Consider the following 21298-nt stretch of genomic DNA (forward strand, 5'->3'; position numbering starts at 1 on the left):
TCAAGCACTTTATTGGACAAAACTGGCCTTCCAGATTCTAGATAAAGCTAATCGTCTCCTGTGTCACAACATCGAACATGTTCTCTAAACTCGATCCTCAAAGGACAAAGCTTCCACACATTCTGAGAAACTGGACACTGACATAAAAGATGATCAATAGACTCCTCTTTCAACCCACAAACTCTGCACATAACTCGATTCTACAATATTGCCCTTGAGCTTCAATGATGAAGATTGAAAGCCTATAACAGAAACACTGCCAGGGAAAAAACTGCACCTTCCTATATATTTTGATTCTCCGTATGTCTGTCCATATGTTCCTTGCCATTCGAATTTTATTAACCAAGGGGAGAAAATTGGTCTCGATTAAAAGTAATAACCAACCAAGGAACACATTAGAAAACAAATTCAATTTGCACTACTTTCATACTGCAGTTCACATCTCTCCAAACATGGTAGGAATGTTTATTGAATATAACTCACTATTATCCCTAAAAGCTTTGTTTCGAAAAGTAATGAACATATATCATCTTCCAACTTAACAAAATCAGTCAACCTTGAACAAATCCCACAAGGATCTCAAATCAAATTTCAGATGAAACTCAACCATGAAAGGACACAATTTTTCTTTGTTTTCTACACTATGCTTGGCTCATTTAGAGATAGCAACTAAGATTTTTGGGAAAAGTATATATATATATATATATATATATATATATATATATATATATATATATATATATATCAACTTGCTTTTCTTATATGCAGGTAACAATTCAATTAAAGGCGAGCAAAGAGCACTTGCCATGAGATGACATGACCTTTAAAAAGATGTTAAAAAAACTTCTCAAGGTGAATCAATCTATCAATGCATTAGACCACAAATAGATTTCATAAGGTACTATACTATCCAAGAGCAGATTTGTTACAAAATATATATAGTAGACATATCACTAATAGAAATATATAATAAAAGAAACACCTTTACTAACTGCAACTAGAAGATCTGACTGGCTTCCAACCAATTCATTCCTTGCCATCAGCAGCACGAAGGGATCTGAGTTGGACAGGGGCTTGGGTTCCCACAACCTTGGAAGAGCCATAAACTGACAAATCCACACCCTGAGTTTTCTCCTTTTCAATCTGGTCTTTGATCCAGAAGTAAGTAATTCTCAACCATCCTACAAAAGTAGGAAGTAGTAAATTTAATTGTGGCAGGGCTACGAACTCTGGTGATTTGCATAACTTCAACAAACAAATTTGACTTGGAATAATAACTAAAATTACATCCAAACTTATATTTTCAAGCTTCCAAACAGGGAACTATGAACTCTTTATTGATACCTTCAGTTTCATAGTTGGAGCCCAACCAAGTTTCTCTTTGATCAGTGTGTTGTCTGAGTTACGACCACGGACATCTCATTCATGCTAACATCTCATCGCTTCCACTGTTCACTGGCTCCCGGAAGTCTGACTTTGTCAATCTAGGTTTAATCCAAAATGGTAATGCAATTAAGGAAAGGAAATGAGGTATACAACCATGTGCGTGCTATCATGCGCACATCATATGAAAAATTGCTCATACACATTGACTTTTGCCTGCGCCCACAAACAGCTTTATTTCAATGAAAGAAAGGTGAGATTGACATTCATGGAATGGGCTTTGACACCTATCTTCCATCTACAGAAACATAATAACCACGAACATATTTTTCTTAAAAAAGGAAATGTATCGGAGGCTTCCCTAAAAGTTCAATATTATTGTTGCTTAAAGTAAGAAAATTGATACAGCCCCTAAAGGTGGAATGTTAAAATGTGCTTCAAATATTCTTAAATAAATTGCATGATTGGAGAGAGTTTCGAACATAACTGAAACTTCATCATATATATTTCAATTCATTTTCTGTTCTCTGTCTTCTTAATGTTAAGGAAAAGGAAATGAGAGAACATTTTAGACTACAACCTTAGTGTTCTAAGAAAATTGTGCAACACGGTCCGTAGCTTGCAATCTCAGATGTAACTTGCTAGGATACTAACACTTTTTCGTAAATCTGGAGAAGATAAATCCATGAAAAAGCACTTCTAACCAAGTACCTTGAGATAATTTTAAAAATTACAAAATAAGTTGCCTTGAGCGACCACGAGACTTTTGCTCAAGTGGTATCTCCTCGTTCTCCCACGCGAGAGATTGAAGGTTCAACTATCCACTGGTTGTGTTGAGTTGTCGAGGAAAGAAAACGGAAAATGTTGCCTTGACCTACATGAAAAGTGGAAATTGAAGCGCTTACCTCAGCACACCTTCAACACACTCATCAATGAAAGTGAAAGATCAAGTTTGAAGTCCATCTCCCCACATCTCAAACTTATCCATAGATGTATTAGCTTTTCTTCAAAAAGCATCAGGTGCCTTTTCTCTCCCACCTATACCACATAGAGCAAAGTAAAAAAAAATAGAATCTACAAAAATAAAATAAAGACAAGCATATGCATAACACCATAAGTGATCACTGAAAGCTTACCTTTCCATGTCCCGAAGGGACCATAAATGTTATGGAACATCCCAATCCGACATTCTATTCCAAAATCTTTGTTGTAATGCTTGCATAACTTTTCTGTTGCCAGTTTCTCCAAGCCATATGCATCTTGAGGCTAAACATAAAATGAAATTTATCTAATATTAATAATATATTACAAAACAAAATACAATTAGATTATATTGTCATTGACTCAAAAGAGTATCAAACCTCCCCAGGCCATGCATCAGATTCCTTCAAGCTCACATTAGTTTCCAGTTGCTTAAATTCAGAGTAGATGCAAGCACTGGAGGCATAGAACAACCTGCCTGTAGCCAGCTGCGAGTTACTAAGGCTCCGTTTGTTTAGAGGAATTTTTTTTTTTTTTTGGTTTTTACGAAGAAAGGAGATATTTAAACCTAACAAAAAAACTTATCCATCCATCCGATCGACTTGACCTCAACCTCGACCTAGACCGTTGCCAAACACCAGAAAATAAAAATAAAAAATATATATTCTAGCTGAAAAAAAAAAATATTTTTCGATGAATTCGGAGCCTAACTACTTGTAATACCCCTACTTTAAAAAGGGGATAAAATTGGAATTTAAATGTCATTTTATGTGCATTTTTATTTTATTTATTAATTTTATGAATAAATGTTTATTTGTGTGTATTAATTGATTTATTTGTTAATTATTTATTTGCGTTTATTATTTTTGTTTAATTGTCTTAGTTGAATTATTTAACATTATTTGCATTAATTGACTTAATTGGATAAGTTGATTTAATTGATTTATTATTGTTTATTTTAATTAAGGGTGTAATTCTTTATTTGTTGGTTTATTTTAATTACTTGTTTTATTTATTTTATGTGTTTTAAGTGATTCGTTGCTTCCTTATTTGATTTAATTAATGGGTTTTATTAAATTAATTATTTATTAAGTATTTAATTTTTGAACAGGGTAATTATGTAATTAAACTGGGTTACTTTGGGGGCCAACTCGGATTAAGTTTAGGGCTTTATCTCAATGTGACAAGGATTAGGGTTTTAGTATTTAGTTTATAAATACTCCATTATGCGTTAAGCTAGGGTTTTACGATATATCACATAGCATATACACGTAGAGGGTTCTGCAAAACACAGAGAGATGCAGAGTAAGGGTTGAGATAACAGAGCAAATTGTGAGTTCTCGACTGAGGTTTCAAAGCCAAACCTAGGAGAAGGGAAACACAGAAGTAATAGGAGGCTAAGCAGTATTTTCAGTGTGGCCAGAACAGAGGAAAGCAGACCAACTGTTACAAAGGCAAGTTCTATCTTCCTCTTTCCCTTTAATCCGTGTTCTGTGCACCTAGATAATCTCTAGGGTTTAATCAAGCAGAAACTGGAATTAATATGTTTATTACGTGTTATATTGTTGGTCTGTATGTGTTCAATATCTGTTACAGTGTATGCAAGTGGTGTTTCAGTTTTCTGTATTTTAAGCATATGGTTTCCATCGTAGCCTTAGTTTCTGTATTTGACTGCAACTCTTGTAGACACAATATAGGAACTCTACTGGGGTTATACAGAACTCATAGGGATGTTATCATTCTGTTTTAAATACGTGTGCAATCTGTTCCGATTCTGTTTCTGCATATAGTTTCAGTTTTGACACTAAAAGCTTGGTAAGTTCAATAGCAACCTTAAGCTTTGTAAGTGGTTTAAATTACTGTAATCAAACCTTGGAGATGTTAATAGAGTGATAATAAACCCTTAAGATCAGTTTAAGAAATAAACAGAAGGGTAGGGACTGACCAGAGAAGGAGCAGATTGACGGAAACGGAGCAGGGATGAACTGGAGGCTCTCAAGAGGGAGAGAGCCGGCTCTAGGAAGTTAAGAGCCGGCTCCCCTTCAGCAAGAGCCGGCTCCTAGGGGATTGGAGCCGGCTCCAATAGGGGAAGAGCCGGCTCCTCCATTCCAAGAGCCGGCTCCAATTGGTTTTTACGTCCAGAAAGTGGTTTTAGGGCTCTGTTTGGTGTTTGGAGCACTGTTTGGGCTTCTGAGTGATTCTAATGAATTGTAGGGACTTAACAGAGGATCTAAGTAGTTAATTTTAAGTGTTATTAAAATTAATGTTGCATGGTTTAAGCCTTTAAGACAAAGGATGAAGCAGTGTAAAAATATACAACGGTGTATGCTACTAACAGAGAAAGGAACTAAATGGTTTGATTAAATTTTAGAAATTTAATGAGACTTCACGGAGGGATTAAATAGTTAATTTTTGGGTGTTATTAAGACCCTAAATTAATTTAAGGTTAATTCTAAATTAACGGATCAAACTGTATAACACTTATGTACAAATTGTATACGGTTGGTGGATGAATGAAGTTTTAAATGCTTAAGCTTATTTTTTAGCATTCCAGTGGGATATAATATAGTTATTAAATGGTCTTAAATATATTATAGGGTCATTGATGTGTTAGATGTAATCTATGTAGGCTCTGGAAGTTATTTGTTGATTTATTAATTCATCCCCTACAAATATATGGTTAATTTGGTTGGATTTAAATTGCGGAAACATTTAAAAATCTTCTGTAATTAATTGGATATTGGTTTTGGATTTTAAATTACTGTACTATCATTCGTAGTCTGTAATTTACATGGTTTTGGTTTTAAGTTGTTGAAATACTATTCTACAATAATGTGGATGGTTGGTTTTGGACTATAAATTACATGCTTATTAATTATGCCTTGTAATTTACCTGGAATTATGTATTGGAACATAATTGCTGAATTCTTATACTTAATTCGGTCAATTATTTGGAATCATATATTGGATTATAATTGCTTAATTCTTATATTAAACTTGACCAATTATTTGGAATTATGTATTGGATTTTAATTGCTGAATTCTCACATTAAAATTCTGTCAATTATCTGGGTTTGGTTTTGCATTGTGAATTACTTGCTTATCATCTGAATGTTGTAATTTACATGGATATGGAGGATGGTATGCACCGGTATGGGACGGTGGCATACTAGGTATGGTTTAGCTCAAAATGCTAATTCCTACCTTATGGATTTTAATTGGTGAACAGTAGGACTGGTTCTATCAATTATATGGACTTTGTGGATTGTATGCACCGGTATGGGACGGTGGCATACTAGGGACAGACTGATTTAAAATACCCAGTCCTACCTATTTTGGAATAAGGGAACGGGTTGTTAAATAAATCCTCCTTATATATATATAAGTCGGTACGGTTGAATACGCCGAATGACTTATTGGATTTCTTGTGAATGGTTAGGAACGGAGTTTAGATATATATGTTTATGGTACCACGGGTTGAGCTTGAGTCTCAAACTTGTTGGTTAGGGTGCGTATATGCAGTGGACGTGTAGCTGGTTATAGTAGGTTGGGTGTACCCTGTTAGGTCTAGGTACTCATGCCCACCTTTGGGTGCGTATTCGCATGTTGCCTTCTATTCAGGTTGAGACCCCTACTGTAGTTCAGTGAATGTCCTATAGTGTGGATATATATATGTATGGACTAGATAGATATTGTGAGGTATCTATGGTGTATCTGCGTATCGGGTCACTGTATGGATTGCAGTTAGATTAGAACTTGCTAGTGGGCCTGACCCACCCTTTTATTATTTTTTTCAGGTGTTCGTCAGTTCTGGGCTGTAGAGCTTGATCGTGCTGAGCAGATACAGTTATTCACTCTACTGATGGGGTAGGATTTTATTTCATGTTAAGACTTGGGTTTTGTTCCAGTCTTTTGAGTACCATTGGATATTTTTAGGGGTCCACTAGATGGATTCCCGAGTTGTATAAATTGGAGAACGATTTCCATTCGTGGTGGATCAGTTGTATCAAAAATAGTTTTAATTATCAATGAATTTATTTATTCTGAGGTTTTCAATTATTTGATTATCATTCTAGATTCTTTTCAGCAAAATTTTATTCATTCTTGTTTTCTATATTGTATTCTGTGTTCATTAAATTGCTAATTGTTTTGATATCCTCGGGTAATCGGGCGTGGGCCTGGCCAACCCGCATCCGGAAATCCGGGGGTATCACACTACTTTAGTAAAAATATATTGTACTTATTGTAAATGCAACAATAATAAGATCATGAAATAAAGCAATTAATGCAGATAAAATTCAGACTTGAGAACTCAAATTTTAACAAAAATGTAAATTCCAAGAACAACAAAGTACCAATATAGATTAAGTCTAAGCCGACAGACCTCTTGACCCTGTTGATCCTAGCAGCCTCAAGCATGTTGAAACTAATCATTGTGTTATTATACATGATAACAGAGTGGTTGGTCTGAATGAAGCCCATCCCACCCATATCCGTGGCAAACTAACGTAACGCTTTGTTTAGAAAAGTAATGGACATATATCATCTTCCAACTTAACAAAATCAGCCAACCTTAAACAAATCCCACGAGGATCTCAGTCAAATTTCAGATGAAACTCAACCAGGAAAGGACACAATTTTCCTTTGTTTTCTACACTATGATAGCCCCATTTAGAGATAACAACTACGATTTTTGGGAAACAATTCATTAGCAACTTACTTTTCTTATATGCAGGTAACAATTCAATTAAAACCATGTAAATAAACTATCGAGTCAAGGTGCAACAATCTATCAATGCATTAAACCACATATAGATTTCATAAGGTACTACACTATCCAAGAGCAGATTTGTTCCGAAATATAGTATACATATCACTAATAGAAATATATAATAATAGAAAAACCTTCTTTGACTGCAACTAGAAGAGCTGACTGGCTTCCAACCAATTCATTCCTTGCCATCAGCAGCACGAAGGGATCCAAGTTGGACAGGGGCTTGGGTTCCCACCACCTTAGAAGAGCCATAAACTGACAAATCCATGCCCTCAGCTTTCTCCTTTTCAATCTGGTCTTTGATCCAGAAGTAAGTAATTCTCAGCCCATCCTACAAAACTAGGAAGTAGTAAATTTAAATTTTCCGTAACTATGAACTCTGGAGATTTGCATAACTTCTTCAACAAACAAATTTGACTCAGAATAGTAACTGAAATTACATCCAAATATAGATTTCAAGCTTTATCGGTACCTTCAGTTTCATAGTTGGAGCCCAACCAAGTTTCTCTTTGATCAGTGTGTTGTCTGAGTTACGACCACAGACACCTTCTGGGCCAGGAATGTGGTTGATAGGGAGGTTCTTCTTCTCAAAGCTAAGAACAATCTCAGCCATCTCATTCATGCTAACCATCTCATTGCTTCCAATGTTCACTGGCTCCCGAAAGTCTGATTTTGTCAATCTGGGTTGAATCGAAAATGGTAACGCAATTAAGGAAAGGAAATGAGGAATGTAACTATGTGCATGCCTATAACGTGCACAGCATAATAAAAATTGCTCATACACATTGGTGTGCACACACTCCTACGAACAGATTTACAACAATGAAAGAAATGAGAGATTGACAATTATGGATTAGGCTTGTTCACCTATCTTCCATCTTCAGCCACATAATAACCAAGGCTTCCCTAGAAGTTCAATATTGTTGCTGCTTAAAGTGAAATTAAATTGATACAGTACCTAAAACTGGAACGTCCAAAATGTACTCCAAATACTCCTAAATTATTGCATGATTGGAGATAGTTTTGATCATAACAGGAATATCTAAAAGTAATTCTAAATGCAAGATTCATCTTATTTCCTTCAAGGAGTAGATTAATGAAATACAAAAGTATTAAAAGAAGAAGCTGATATTGATACAATCTTCATCTAAAGAAACTTTACCAAATTATATTTCAATTCAATTTCTATTTTATGTTTCCATTTAATGTTAAGGAAAAGGAAACAAGAGAACATTTTAGATAATAAACTTAGTGATTTAAGAAAACTGTGCACTATGGTCTGTAGTTTGCAATCCATAATCTAAATTGCTAGGGTATTAACATTTATTTTTGGTAAATCTGGAGAAGATATATCCATGAACTTGAACTTCTAACCAAGTACCTAGAGAAAATTTCAAAAATTACAAAATAGGTTGCCTTGAGCTACCACAAGCCTTTAGCTCAAGTCGTATCTCCTAATCCTCCTGTTGGGAAACGTGCTAGTTTTAAAAACTTTTCGAGAGATTTTAATTCATAGATCTTGATTCATCACATAGAGACAAGTTTTATGCAAAAATAAAACATGATGTATCATTCAATTAAAAGGTTGAATACTTACATCAAGGTTTGAATAAACCTTAGATCTCTCATCTAAAGTGAATGTTCTCACTTATTGTAGATCCCTTTTGCTAGACACCTTTTCCATGGATCCCCATCTTCTTGGTAATGGTCTTACCTTTAGGAATCACTCATAAGCCTCCATGAATGACCTTGGAAAACTAGACTTGTGGGAGCCTCCATTAGATGAGAACACTAACCCTAATTTTCTAGAGAGAGAAAATTTATTCCTTTTTCCTTCTCATAAAAATCACCCCTAAAATATACATAGACCATATATATATATAGGCAACATAAAGATAAGGAAAAGGAAACTGTTAAACCTTCTCAATCTCTAATTTACATATCTCAAATCTAATATGATTCCAATATCAAGTTGGGCTATGAATGAGAATCCTTTGGGCTTATTATTTTTATTGGCTATAATGAATTAATAATTGGCCCGGTCCATTGACCCAATTAAATTAATTTCTACTCCACTAAAAGAAATTAATTGAACTCCAATTAAATAATAAATAACCTCTAAGTCAATGTTGCACTTTGACCCCTCTATGCATAATTAGTTATCGGATAAATAATGCCATCAATCCGACTACTTAATTAATATATTTATTTTGGTACCTTTGATTATTTCTAACTTGATCACAATAAAACATTTGTTTGACAAAAAATAATAATTTAAATAAATAAATATATAATAAATCATTTTGTCTAAAAACATACGAAGGCCTTCGAATTTACTTTGTGATCAACCAGAATCAATACAATATAAATACAAGTAGCAATGATGCAAATATTGAAAATATAACCCTCTAACTATTAATTACATAACTACCCAAAGTGTCGGTCTAAGGATCCCGAAGAATCCGCCGAACAAATCAAAGTAATTATTAATTAACAAAAAAGTCTATACTTTTCTCATGCTTAAGAGTCAAATGTCATGACGGTAATAGGGAGCAATTGCATACGACGGCTCTCGCAATATATCTCAACCTAAAGCGGATTCAGTCCAAGTCTTAATTAATTATGATTCCATCCATAATTACCGACTATGAACAATTTATGATTACTATTTATATTAATGTATTGATCGTCATCTCATACATATATAAATATTTCTTGTAATCAAGAGGACACTATCAATTCTATAATAAATCGAAACACAATACATTGAATTCACCAATTATATAAATTATAAATATTTCAGATATGTCAGGAATATATGTCACTTTAATCCAAATAGGAATTTGCTATGCCAGGGCATATAAATCCCAACACCTCCCATGTGGGAAAGATTGAAGGTTCAACTCTGCACTGGTTGTGTTGAGTTGTGTGTGTGTTGCCTTCACCTACAAGAAAATTGGAAATTGAAGTGCTTACCTCAGCACACCTTCAACACACTCATCAATGAAAGTGAAAGATAGAGTTTGAAGTCCATCTCCCCACGTCTCAAACTTATCCGTAGATGTAATGGCTTTTCTGCAAAAAGCAGCAGGTGCCTTTTCTCTCCCACCTATACCACATAGAGCAAAGTAACAAAGAATAGAATCTACAAAAAGAAAATAAAGATGAGCATATGCATAACACCATAAGTGATCACTGAAAGCTTACCTTTCCATGTCCCGAAGGGACCATAAATTTTATGGAATCTCCCAATCCGACATTCTATTCCAAAATCTTTGGTGTAATGCTTGCATAACTCTTCTGTTGCCAGTTTATCCAAGCCATATGCATCTTGAGGCTAAACATAAAATGAAATTTATCTAATATTAATAAAATATTACAAAACAAAATACAATTAGATTATATTATTATTGACTCAAAAGAGTATCAAACCTCTGCAGGCCATGCATCAGATTCCTTCAAGCTCACATTAGTTTCCAGTTGCTTAAATTCAGGGTAGATGCAAGCACTAGAGGCAATGAAGAACCTGCATGTAGCCATCTGCAAGTTACTAAGGCTCCATTTGTTTAGATGTAAAATATTTTTTCAAAAATACTTTTTTAATTTTTGGTGTTTGGTTGTCGTAAAATATTTACGAAGAAAAAAGATATCAAAACCTAACAAGAAAAACTTGTCCATTGCCTCGACCTAAAACTTTGCCAAATACCGAAAAATAAAAATAAAAATTATATATTTTAGCTGAAAAAGGAATATATTTTCAGAGGAAGATATTTTATGTGAAAGCAAACCAAGCCTAAATACTTGGTAAAAACATATTGTACTTATTGTAAATGCAACAATAAGAGCATGAACTAAAGCAATTAATGCAGATAAAATTCAGACTTGAGAACTCAAATTTCAATAAAAATGTACATTCCAAGAACTACAAAGTATCAATATAGATTAAGTCTAAGCCGACAGACCTCTTGACCCCATTGATCCTAGCAGCCTCAAGCATGTTGAAACTAATCATTGTGTTGTTATACATAATAATAGAGTGGTTGGACTGAATGGAGCCCATCCCACCCATATCCGCGGCAAGATTGAAGACATGGTCGACTCCTTCAGTGACCTTGAGGCAATTATCCATCACCCTGAGATCCACCGGATGAAATTCATGACAGAACATGTCTTCTGTCATGTGCTCATTCTTCTTCCAGTCAGAAGCTATAATGTAGTGGCCCTCACTCTTCAAACGGCGAGCAATGAGCGAGGCTATAAAGCCTCCTGCCCCATTAATAGAAATTCGGAGCTTCATAGATGGCCAGTAAGGTTCTCTTTCGAGGTTCTCGTAGGTGTATGCACCATTATTGGTCTCATTGGTACTTCCCATTCTACAGGAACAAGAGAAGATATTGCAATTACAGACCCATTACAATAATTGATCCATTGATTGAGCACTAACTGTTGGGAAACGTGCAAGTTTTAAAAACTTTTCGAGGGATTTAAATTCATAGATCTTGATTCATTACATAGAGACAAGTTTCATGCAAAAATAAAACAAAATATGATGTATTATTCAACTAAAAGATTGAATACTTACATCAAGGTTTGAGTAAACCTCAGATCTCTCCTCTAAAGTGAATGTTCTCACTTATTGTAGATCCCTTTTGCTAGATGCATTCTCCTTGGATCTTCATCTTCTTGGTAATTGTTTTGCCTTTAGGAATCACTCATATGCCTCCATGAATGACCTTGGAAAACTAGGCTTGTGGGAGCCTCTATTAGATGAGACCATAAACCCTAATTTTCTAGAGAGAGAAAATTTATTCCTATTTCCTTCTCATAAAAATCACCCCCTAAAATATACATAGACCATGTATATTTATAGGCAACATAAAAATAAAGAAAAGGAAACAACAAATCCTTCTCCATCTCTAATTCATATATCTCAAATCTAATATGATTCCAATATCAAGTTGGGCTATGAGTGAGAATCCATTGGGCCTATTATTTTATTGGCTACAATGAATTAATAATTGGCCCGGTCCATGGACCCAATTCAATTAATTCATAAATTAATTTCTACTCCACTAAAAGAAATTAATTGAACTCCAATTAAATAATAAATAACCTCTAAGTCAATATTGCACTTTGACCCCTCTATGCATAATTAGTTATCGGATAAATATAGCCATCAATCCGACTACTTAATTAATATATTTATTTTGGTACCTTTGATTATTTCTGGCTCGATCACAATAAAACATTTGTTTGACAAAAATAATAATTTAAATAAATAAATATATAATAAATCATTTTGTCTAAAAACACACGAAGGCCTTCGAATTTACTTTGTGATCAACCATAATCAATACAAAATAAATACAAGTAGCAATGATGCAAATATTGAAAATATAACCCTCTAACTATTAATTACATAACTACCCAAAGTGTCGGTCTAAGGATCCCGAAGAATTCGCCGAACAAATCAAAGTAATTATTAATTAATAAAAGAGTCTATACTTTTCTCATGCTTAAGAGTCAAATGCTATGACGGTGATAGGGAGTAATTGCATACGACGACTCTCGCAATATATCTCAACCTAACGCGGATCCAGTTCAAGTCTTAATTAATTATGAGTCCATCCATAATTACCGACTATGAACAATTTATAATTACTATTTATATATCATGCATTGATTGTCATCACATACATATATATAAATATTTCTTGTAATTAACTGGACACTATCAATTTCATAGTGAATCGAAACATAATACATTGAATTCACCAATTATATAAATCATAAATATTTCAGATATGTCAGGAACATATGTCAATACAATCCAGACAGGAATTTGCTATGCCAGGGCATATAAATCCCAACAGCTCCCACTTGCCCTCATAGCCAATTCAAATTGCACCTAACTCCAATGTTATCCAGATGATGATCAAAATTATTGATCAATGACACCTTTAATAATGGATCAACAAAGTTGTGTTCCAATGCAATGTTCTAGCTACAAGTACATTTTCTTGCCGGACAATATCATGTAGAACATGATACTTCCTATCAGTGTATTTTGTTCATCTATGGAACCTTGGGTCATTGGTTTGGACTACTTCTGCACTATTGTCACAATATAGCTCGATAGGCAGGCTAGTATGCTCCACAACCTCTAAATCAGTGAGATCAAACCAATAGGCTTATATTGCCACCTTTAAGGCTGCAATATGTTCCACCTGCAGGTTTGAGTCAACAGTTGAAATCTGCTTGACAATCTACCAACTGATTTCCCTTCCATTAAGTGAACATACACTAAGTCATGAACCTCATAGTATCTACTTCTGATTGAAAATCAGAACTAGCATACCTGACTAGAACCATATCATCACATCCATAAATGAGTATGATATCATTGATTCTCCTTAGGTACTTAATGATATTTTTCACAATAGACCAGTTGTCAAGTCCAGTATTGGACTGATCTCTACTGACTATCCCTACTATGTAGCGGATGTCTTGTTTGGTATAGACCATGGCATATATGAGACTCTCATATGCCGAAACATATTGTTCCAGTCTCATTTGCTCAATCTCCTCTGCTAGTCTTGAAAAACTACTTACTAGAGAGAGCGATCCATATCAATAAAGCAAGAACTCATTCTTTGAGTTATGCATACCAAACCTGGTCAAAACTTTATCAATGTAGGATTATTAAGATAAGCCTATTTTCCTTTTAACCTGATCTTGCAAAAGCTTGATCCTAGGAATATAGCTTACATCTTGAAAATCCTTCATTTAAAAGTAATTGAACAACTACCTTTTAATTGATGACAAAACTTCCACGTCATTATAAATGAGTAGGATGTCATCAATATATAGAATTAAGAAAAATAATGACATTCCCTTGTACACTCATGATTTATTCACTAAGAAATCTTCTGGTATCTTTTTGTAGATTAACTTGCCTTCCATAGGAATCACCCTACTAGAAAGTTCTACAAGATCCCAGAATTTATTAGAATACATAGATTCCAACTCTGATTTCATAGTAACTCACCAAAACGATCTGTATCCCCATCGGTTCACGCTTCCGTGTAGCTTACTGGGTCCAACTCATGTTTAACAGGGATGTCCATAATGGTCTCACCTAAAAACATGATTCTGTCGAATTGGATGATAATCCTCCCACTACATCAATGTACCGATGCATGAATCTGTGTAGTAGATGATGCTAACGCATCAATAGGGAATTCATATATTATTCTCAATCTCTATAATAAGTGTGTTCACATGTGGTACATCTGGTACTCATACCAAATTCTCTAACATTATGCTACTAGGTATGTGATTCATAATATGATTCTCCTATAGATAAACAGTAAGTGAAAACAATTAACTTTTATCTTTGAGATCATAAAATAATCCATCCTAGTGACATTTAGAGTAGCTATCAAATCTAGCATGCCTATGATCTGCTTCCAACTTACTTGTCCATATCAAGCGCACATGTGCAAGACTACCCCATATGTGCATATGATTCAAACTAATATTTAGTAAAAAAACACAGCTCAACGGTATCCTTGAGACAGACTAAGATGGAATGCAGTTCATAATGCGCATCGATGTCATTAACGCTAAACTCTTAAATGAAAGAGATAATGTAGCATAACTGATCATAGATCTACCCATGTTAAGTGGAATTCTGTTATTCCTATTTGACACCTAAATACATTTAGCGTCAATTGCGGAAAACTGGTACATAATACCCTCATTGACCATATAGTCTTTGCACTATCCCAAGAAATACTCATATCCTCGATCAGATCGAAGTGTCTTGACAAGTTTACCTAATATGTGTTCCACATCAGTCTTAACCTTCTCAGAAAATACCAAGAGTTTAAGACTTGTGTTGCATCAGATAAACTTATCCAAAACGTGAGTAATATTGCTTGGATGTTCATAAGACCACACGTGTCAGTGTGTACCGACTCCAATTGTCCTTTATGTCTATTTCATCTGGCTGATTAAGCCCTAAGAGTTATCTATCCTTCAAAACAGGGTTCACAAGTTTGGTTTAGGCTCCCCTGCTTCACTAGGTAATTAACCTTCTTTGACCAATCTTTGAATCTTATTTTGATTGATAACAACCCAAAAATAGACACTAAAAATACAATGAGTCAGGAATAACAATTTTTTTTTTCTTAACATTCAATCTAGAAGATGCAACATTAGTTTCTACATCCTGCAAATCTTAAGAGTTTGTGATTATAGTATATTAACCATCTTTCAATGCACCAGAAGCAATCGCATATCTCTTCAATTTTATAAAACCAGTTTTACAAAATAACAACATAGTTTTTATAAACCAAAAGTGAAATAAGAATGAGATTGTGTTTCACTTCTGTGCATAAAGATAGTTCTCTAATACTAATATCCTCATACTCTCTAATTTCAGATGTAATACTCCCACTGACTTAACTACAACCTTGGCATCAGGTCAAAAGATAAATATATATCCATATCATCAAGGCTTCTGGATTCCTGAAATCCTTACAATAAATTGCAAACATGTTTAGTGGCTCCAGAATCTATCCATCAGGAATTAATAGACGCAACCACATAACATGGCTCAATGATTAAATATATATTTTCCTATGCCACGTCATTGCTTAAACAGTTCGTCCTTTAGTGTTTTAGTTAGCGACAAAAGAAACAGGTTTATTCGCCCTCAACCTACACTGCCTTATTCCCTTTAACCTTTTTGAATACCCATGTTTTGTGCTAGTCTAGTCCTATTATCATCTTTCTTCTTTGCTTTGCCCGTCCACTTGGGCCTAGAAGAAGATGGTATAGACTAGGTTAGATTGATAGGAACGCCCATACTCTTGATTATCCCTTCATCTGTTACCAATTCTATAAGAATATCAGCGAGTGTGAACTCAAACTGATTCTTTATTTAATTCACTCTAACAGAGTCGAACGAGTTTGGTAACAAGGCAATAATCATGTTAACTTGAAACTTACCACCCAAGTCAGCCCTATTGATCTCCAGCTAATTTTAAATAATAAACAATCATTTTCCAAAATTCGATTTCATACTGGAGTTCCTTAGGTTATCTTGATGCTATTCAAGTCTGATATAGTACTTCAGCATACTCTCTATCTAATCTCACCAAAACATCTTATTGATATTTAACATGATGCTTAAAGAAAATAAAATAATGTAAATGTTAGCTTTGGAGCGTATTCGAGGTAAACTCTAGAATATTGCACCAAGTCATCTCATTTGCGTTATTTCACTTATTCAAAGCATTAATGTTCTCTTGGGTATCTTAAAGTAAAAGGATTAGGTTTAGGAGTAGTAAATACATTTGTACCCTTACGTTGTGAATAAAATATCTAAGCTCATTTTCCAGTCATTATAAATAAGGTCCAATATCATAGAATATGTAAGCAAGCACATAAACTAGATTAGACATAATTTATCTGAATATAAATGCATTCATACAACATGCAAGGTGAATTATTAATTCTGTCATGCATATTTAAAATTAAAATGAGTTTGTTAACCACATAATATAATAAATCTCAATCGAACAAGAGATCATTATCATTATTGGTGAACAATCCCTTTTAATTAATGCGGGTCCCTCAACTCTGTAGCATAATAAATCAACCAATCAATACGTCAATAACTTATCTTGTTGGAGGAGTTCATTATTACTATTGTTGAGATTCATTTACTATTAGGTGAGCACTTCCATTAAAATAGTATGTGGGTCCCTTAACCACTGCATGAAAAATCGGATAACCAATACACCAATAACTTATTCGGTTGGCGAAGTTCATTATTGCTATTGGCGGGCAAATCCCATCATCTCCATATCTCTTAAGACAATGCCTTGTCTATCTATATGAAATGACTCCCGATTATGTTTAGCCTTTCTAAAATCACCTAGTGTAGACCACTCCGTTGGGGAGCTAACACTATTGATTTTAGATTGAGTGTATAACATTATTAATGCTCTAATGAAAAATAAAACATTAAATATGTTGTCATTATAATCTAGACTCTTTAAATCATGCGTAGGGCCTTATTTTTAAAGATCTAATTACAATGAACATTTAATATTTTTATTTTCATGAGACAACCATTCTTGTAATATTAAGACTCTTCAAATCATGCGTGGGGCCTTATTTTTGAAGATCTAATTACAATGGTTTTAATAACGAAGGCCATGGGGTAATGTATAAAAATCCCCGCTCCCACTCAATTTTTAGTCATTAATAATTAGTGTTTTCAATTTACATGATATAATGCATGCAAAACGTCTTGATTTTAATCTCATTAAATTTAGAAAATATTTGGACTTTAAACGATTCACTAATATTTAATTTGAAGCACACTTTAAAAATAATTTACAAAAATAATTTTTCGTTTCCCAATAAGTGCCCTCAAATTAATTAGTAATCTAATCCAATTAATTTTCATAATTTAATTAATATAAATCAAGCCATTTAAATAAATATCATGGATCCAATGCATGAACAATAATAATTAGCAATTAATTATTTCATGCATCACATACAACAATAAATGATAGATAAAGCAAATTAAATGGCCAATGGATTCAGCTTTTAACATTTAATTACTCTAAGTATTGCGCGAGGATCTTCCATCAGCTTGCAAACACCCGCAGGAGGTTGATACGCGCTAGGAGAAGCAAAACATTGCTTGGAACGCGACTGGAGGGCCCCACACGCGCTCACACGCGCCTGGGGCATGCTGCAGGTGAAGCCACGCGCCCCCACGTGCTGGCACGCGCCTGGGGCGCATGGGATGCGCCTCCACGCGCCTGCACGCGCGTGGAGGCCATACACACTTGGCTGGCGCGTGCAATGCACGCGCCAGCATATGTCATCTCCTGGCGCGTGTTCCTCACGCGCCAGGCTCACCCCACATGCACTACACTTGATTCTAGCCTCCTCCGACGTCTCTTCTCGCCGCCGGTGATGCTCCGGCCACCGGAAAAACGCCGAAAAATCCAGAAAAATTAATAAAAATTTCCAGAAATTAAATTAGGCCTTAAAAAATTCCAGAAAAATTCTGAAAAATTGCTAAAAAATCCCAGAAAATTTCTGAAGCCTAATTTAACCCTCTTGGACCTTCTTGAAGCTTCATAGCATCCTTTGATGAAGATTACATGGCTTTAAATAAATTTACAATTTGATATACAATGGAAAAAATTAAATTACATCATTGAACTTTCAAACGGCTAAATCAAAGCCTTAATTACATTCATCCAAAGATAAAATTACATTCATTTAACCTATAAGCTTCATCCATGGCCCAACCATACATCATCATTCATTCACAATCATTCATACATCATTATGTATCAATATATATCAACATATTAAATCATACATCAACATACATCAATAAAAATATATATAAATATAATTTTGGATCCATGAATGATGATTTTCATAAAATCATGATCTCTAGTAATGAATCAAACCATGCTCTGATACCACTGTTGGGAAACGTGCAAGTTTTAAAAACTTTTCGAGGGATTTAAATTCATAGATCTTGATTTATTACATAGAGACAAGTTTCATGCAAAAATAAAACAAAATATGATGTATTATTCAACTAAAAGATTGAATACTTACATCAAGGTTTGAGTAAACCTCAGATCTCTCCTCTAAAGTGAATGTTCTCACTTATTGTAGATCCCTTTTGCTAGATGCATTCTCCTTGGATCTCCATCTTCTTGGTAATTGTTTTGCCTTTAGGAATCACTCATATGCCTCCATGAATGACCTTGGAAAACTAGGCTTGTGGGAGCCTCTATTAGATGAGACCATAAACCCTAATTTTCTAGAGAGAGAAAATTTATTCCTATTTCCTTCTCATAAAAATCACCCCCTAAAATATACATAGACCATGTATATTTATAGGCAACATAAAAATAAAGAAAAGGAAATAACAAATCCTTCTCCATCTCTAATTCATATATCTCAAATCTAATATGATTCCAATATCAAGTTGGGCTATGAGTGAGAATCCATTGGGCCTATTATTTTATTGGCTACAATGAATTAATAATTGGCCCGGTCCATGGACCCAATTCAATTAATTCATAAATTAATTTCTACTCCACTAAAAGAAATTAATTGAACTCCAATTAAATAATAAATAACCTCTAAGTCAATATTGCACTTTGACCCCTCTATGCATAATTAGTTATCGGATAAATATAGCCATCAATCCGACTACTTAATTAATATATTTATTTTGGTACCTTTGATTATTTCTGGCTCGATCACAATAAAACATTTGTTTGACAAAAATAATAATTTAAATAAATAAATATATAATAAATCATTTTGTCTAAAAACACACGAAGGCCTTCGAATTTACTTTGTGATCAACCATAATCAATACAAAATAAATACAAGTAGCAATGATGCAAATATTGAAAATATAACCCTCTAACTATTAATTACATAACTACCCAAAGTGTCGGTCTAAGGATCCCGAAGAATTCGCCGAACAAATCAAAGTAATTATTAATTAATAAAAGAGTCTATACTTTTCTCATGCTTAAGAGTCAAATGCCATGACGGTGATAGGGAGTAATTGCATACGACGGCTCTCGCAATATATCTCAACCTAACGCGGATCCAGTTCAAGTCTTAATTATGAGTCCATCCATAATTACCGACTATGAACAATTTATAATTACTATTTATATATCATGCATTGATTGTCATCACATACATATATATAAATATTTCTTGTAATTAACTGGACACTATCAATTTCATAGTGAATCGAAACATAATACATTGAATTCACCAATTATATAAATCATAAATATTTCAGATATGTCAGGAACATATGTCAATACAATCCAGACAGGAATTTGCTATGCCAGGGCATATAAATCCCAACACTAACATCAAAAAGGAACATTAAACAAGAAAATTTGAATTATGTTTATATGTAAAATATATATATATATATTTTTTTGGTGTTTGGTTATAGTACGAAGAAAAAAAATTTAAAACCTAACAAAAATAACTTATTCATCATTTTTCAACCAGCCTGTTGGAACTCAACCTTGACCTAAACTTTTGCCAATCACCTAAAAATAAAAAAATAAATATATTTTACCTAGAAAAGGAAAATCTTTTCGAAGAAAATATTTACATATCAAGAATAATAATTTATCCACAGGACCACAAGCATCAAATCCAGCAGAGCCAAAAAAAACATGTAAATTAAAAATAAAAAAAAATAAAAAAATAAAAAAAAACAAACCACCTCAATTACGTTGACATATTCCAAACTTTACATAGAAAGTATATTGTATATTTTAGTTTGAACAACATTGACACATTCCAAACATTTACATAGAAAGTACAGTGTATATTTTAGTTTGAACAAATTATAAGAGCAAATCATTTAAATACAAGGTAAGAAAAAAGAGGCAATGATGAGTCATTATCACCATAACAATCATATCAAAGAAAATAGTTATAAAAATTGTAACAAGCAGAAGAAAAGAGGACTTACAATGTGACCCCATATAGGAATTAAAAGAACAAAAGAAAGCAAATTTTCATTTAACCCAAAATTGGACTTCCATTGAACCCAAAAGACAAATTTTCATAAAACCAAACCCAACCATGTTTCCGAATCACATGAACATAGCATTGAGATGACAAAGTATTTGAAAAATAAAAATAAAAAAACCCATAAAAATCCAGTTAAGATGTTTACCTCTAAAACCTTGAATTAACACTTCGAAGCTTGAAAAGAGGAGGAGATACTGTACAGGAAGCAATATTGCTCACAGAGACTTGAACGGTTCTCAGTAATTAGCATAATGAACTGATGGCCACTCACTCGTTTCTCCATCAAAAAGGTCAATTTAGTTTTGGAAAATGACAGTGGTAAAGAGAACGGGGATATATACAGGCCCGGCTTTTGAGTTGTTGCCAAACGCTGGTATGAGAGTTGGAACCCATCTTTAATTCGGGCTCCAATGTTGCACTATCCAATAACTTTTTGATCAATGGGTCTGAAAGAATGATAAATTCGAATTTTATTTAGTGCCAGCATTATTTTTAAATTTCAATAAAATTATTTTGAGCCTT

At 33.9% G+C, this 21298-nt stretch overlaps 1 protein-coding gene and 1 long non-coding RNA gene across 3 annotated transcripts; both read right to left on the minus strand.

Moving 5' to 3' along the window:
- Positions 1 to 864: 864 nt before the first annotated feature.
- LOC132295200 (uncharacterized) lies at positions 865 to 3062 on the minus strand. Of its 2 annotated transcripts, none has more exons than XR_009478358.1 (4): positions 2520 to 3062; positions 2289 to 2421; positions 1345 to 1599; positions 865 to 1181 (listed from the first exon to the last, which is right to left on the minus strand). It is a non-coding gene; the product is annotated as an uncharacterized LOC132295200 (long non-coding RNA). The 2 variants fall into 2 exon arrangements; XR_009478359.1 differs by having other exon boundaries at positions 868 to 1181; positions 1345 to 1484.
- Positions 3063 to 7240: 4178 nt separating this feature from the next.
- LOC132295199 (GDP-mannose 3,5-epimerase 2-like) lies at positions 7241 to 20995 on the minus strand. The gene is made up of 7 exons (XM_059793362.1): positions 20922 to 20995; positions 11101 to 11511; positions 10571 to 10664; positions 10346 to 10475; positions 10115 to 10247; positions 7611 to 7818; positions 7241 to 7469 (listed from the first exon to the last, which is right to left on the minus strand). Exons 2-7 carry the CDS (start codon positions 11508 to 11510, stop codon positions 7314 to 7316), a joined length of 1131 nt encoding a protein of 376 aa, XP_059649345.1. The 5' UTR covers position 11511; positions 20922 to 20995; the 3' UTR covers positions 7241 to 7313.
- Positions 20996 to 21298: the final 303 nt, after the last annotated feature.

Source organism: Cornus florida, unplaced genomic scaffold, assembly GCF_030987335.1.
Source record: "Cornus florida cultivar Cherokee Brave unplaced genomic scaffold, ASM3098733v1 CherokeeBrave_3.0.0_Hap2_Chr02, whole genome shotgun sequence".
Taxonomy (NCBI): domain Eukaryota; kingdom Viridiplantae; phylum Streptophyta; class Magnoliopsida; order Cornales; family Cornaceae; genus Cornus; species Cornus florida.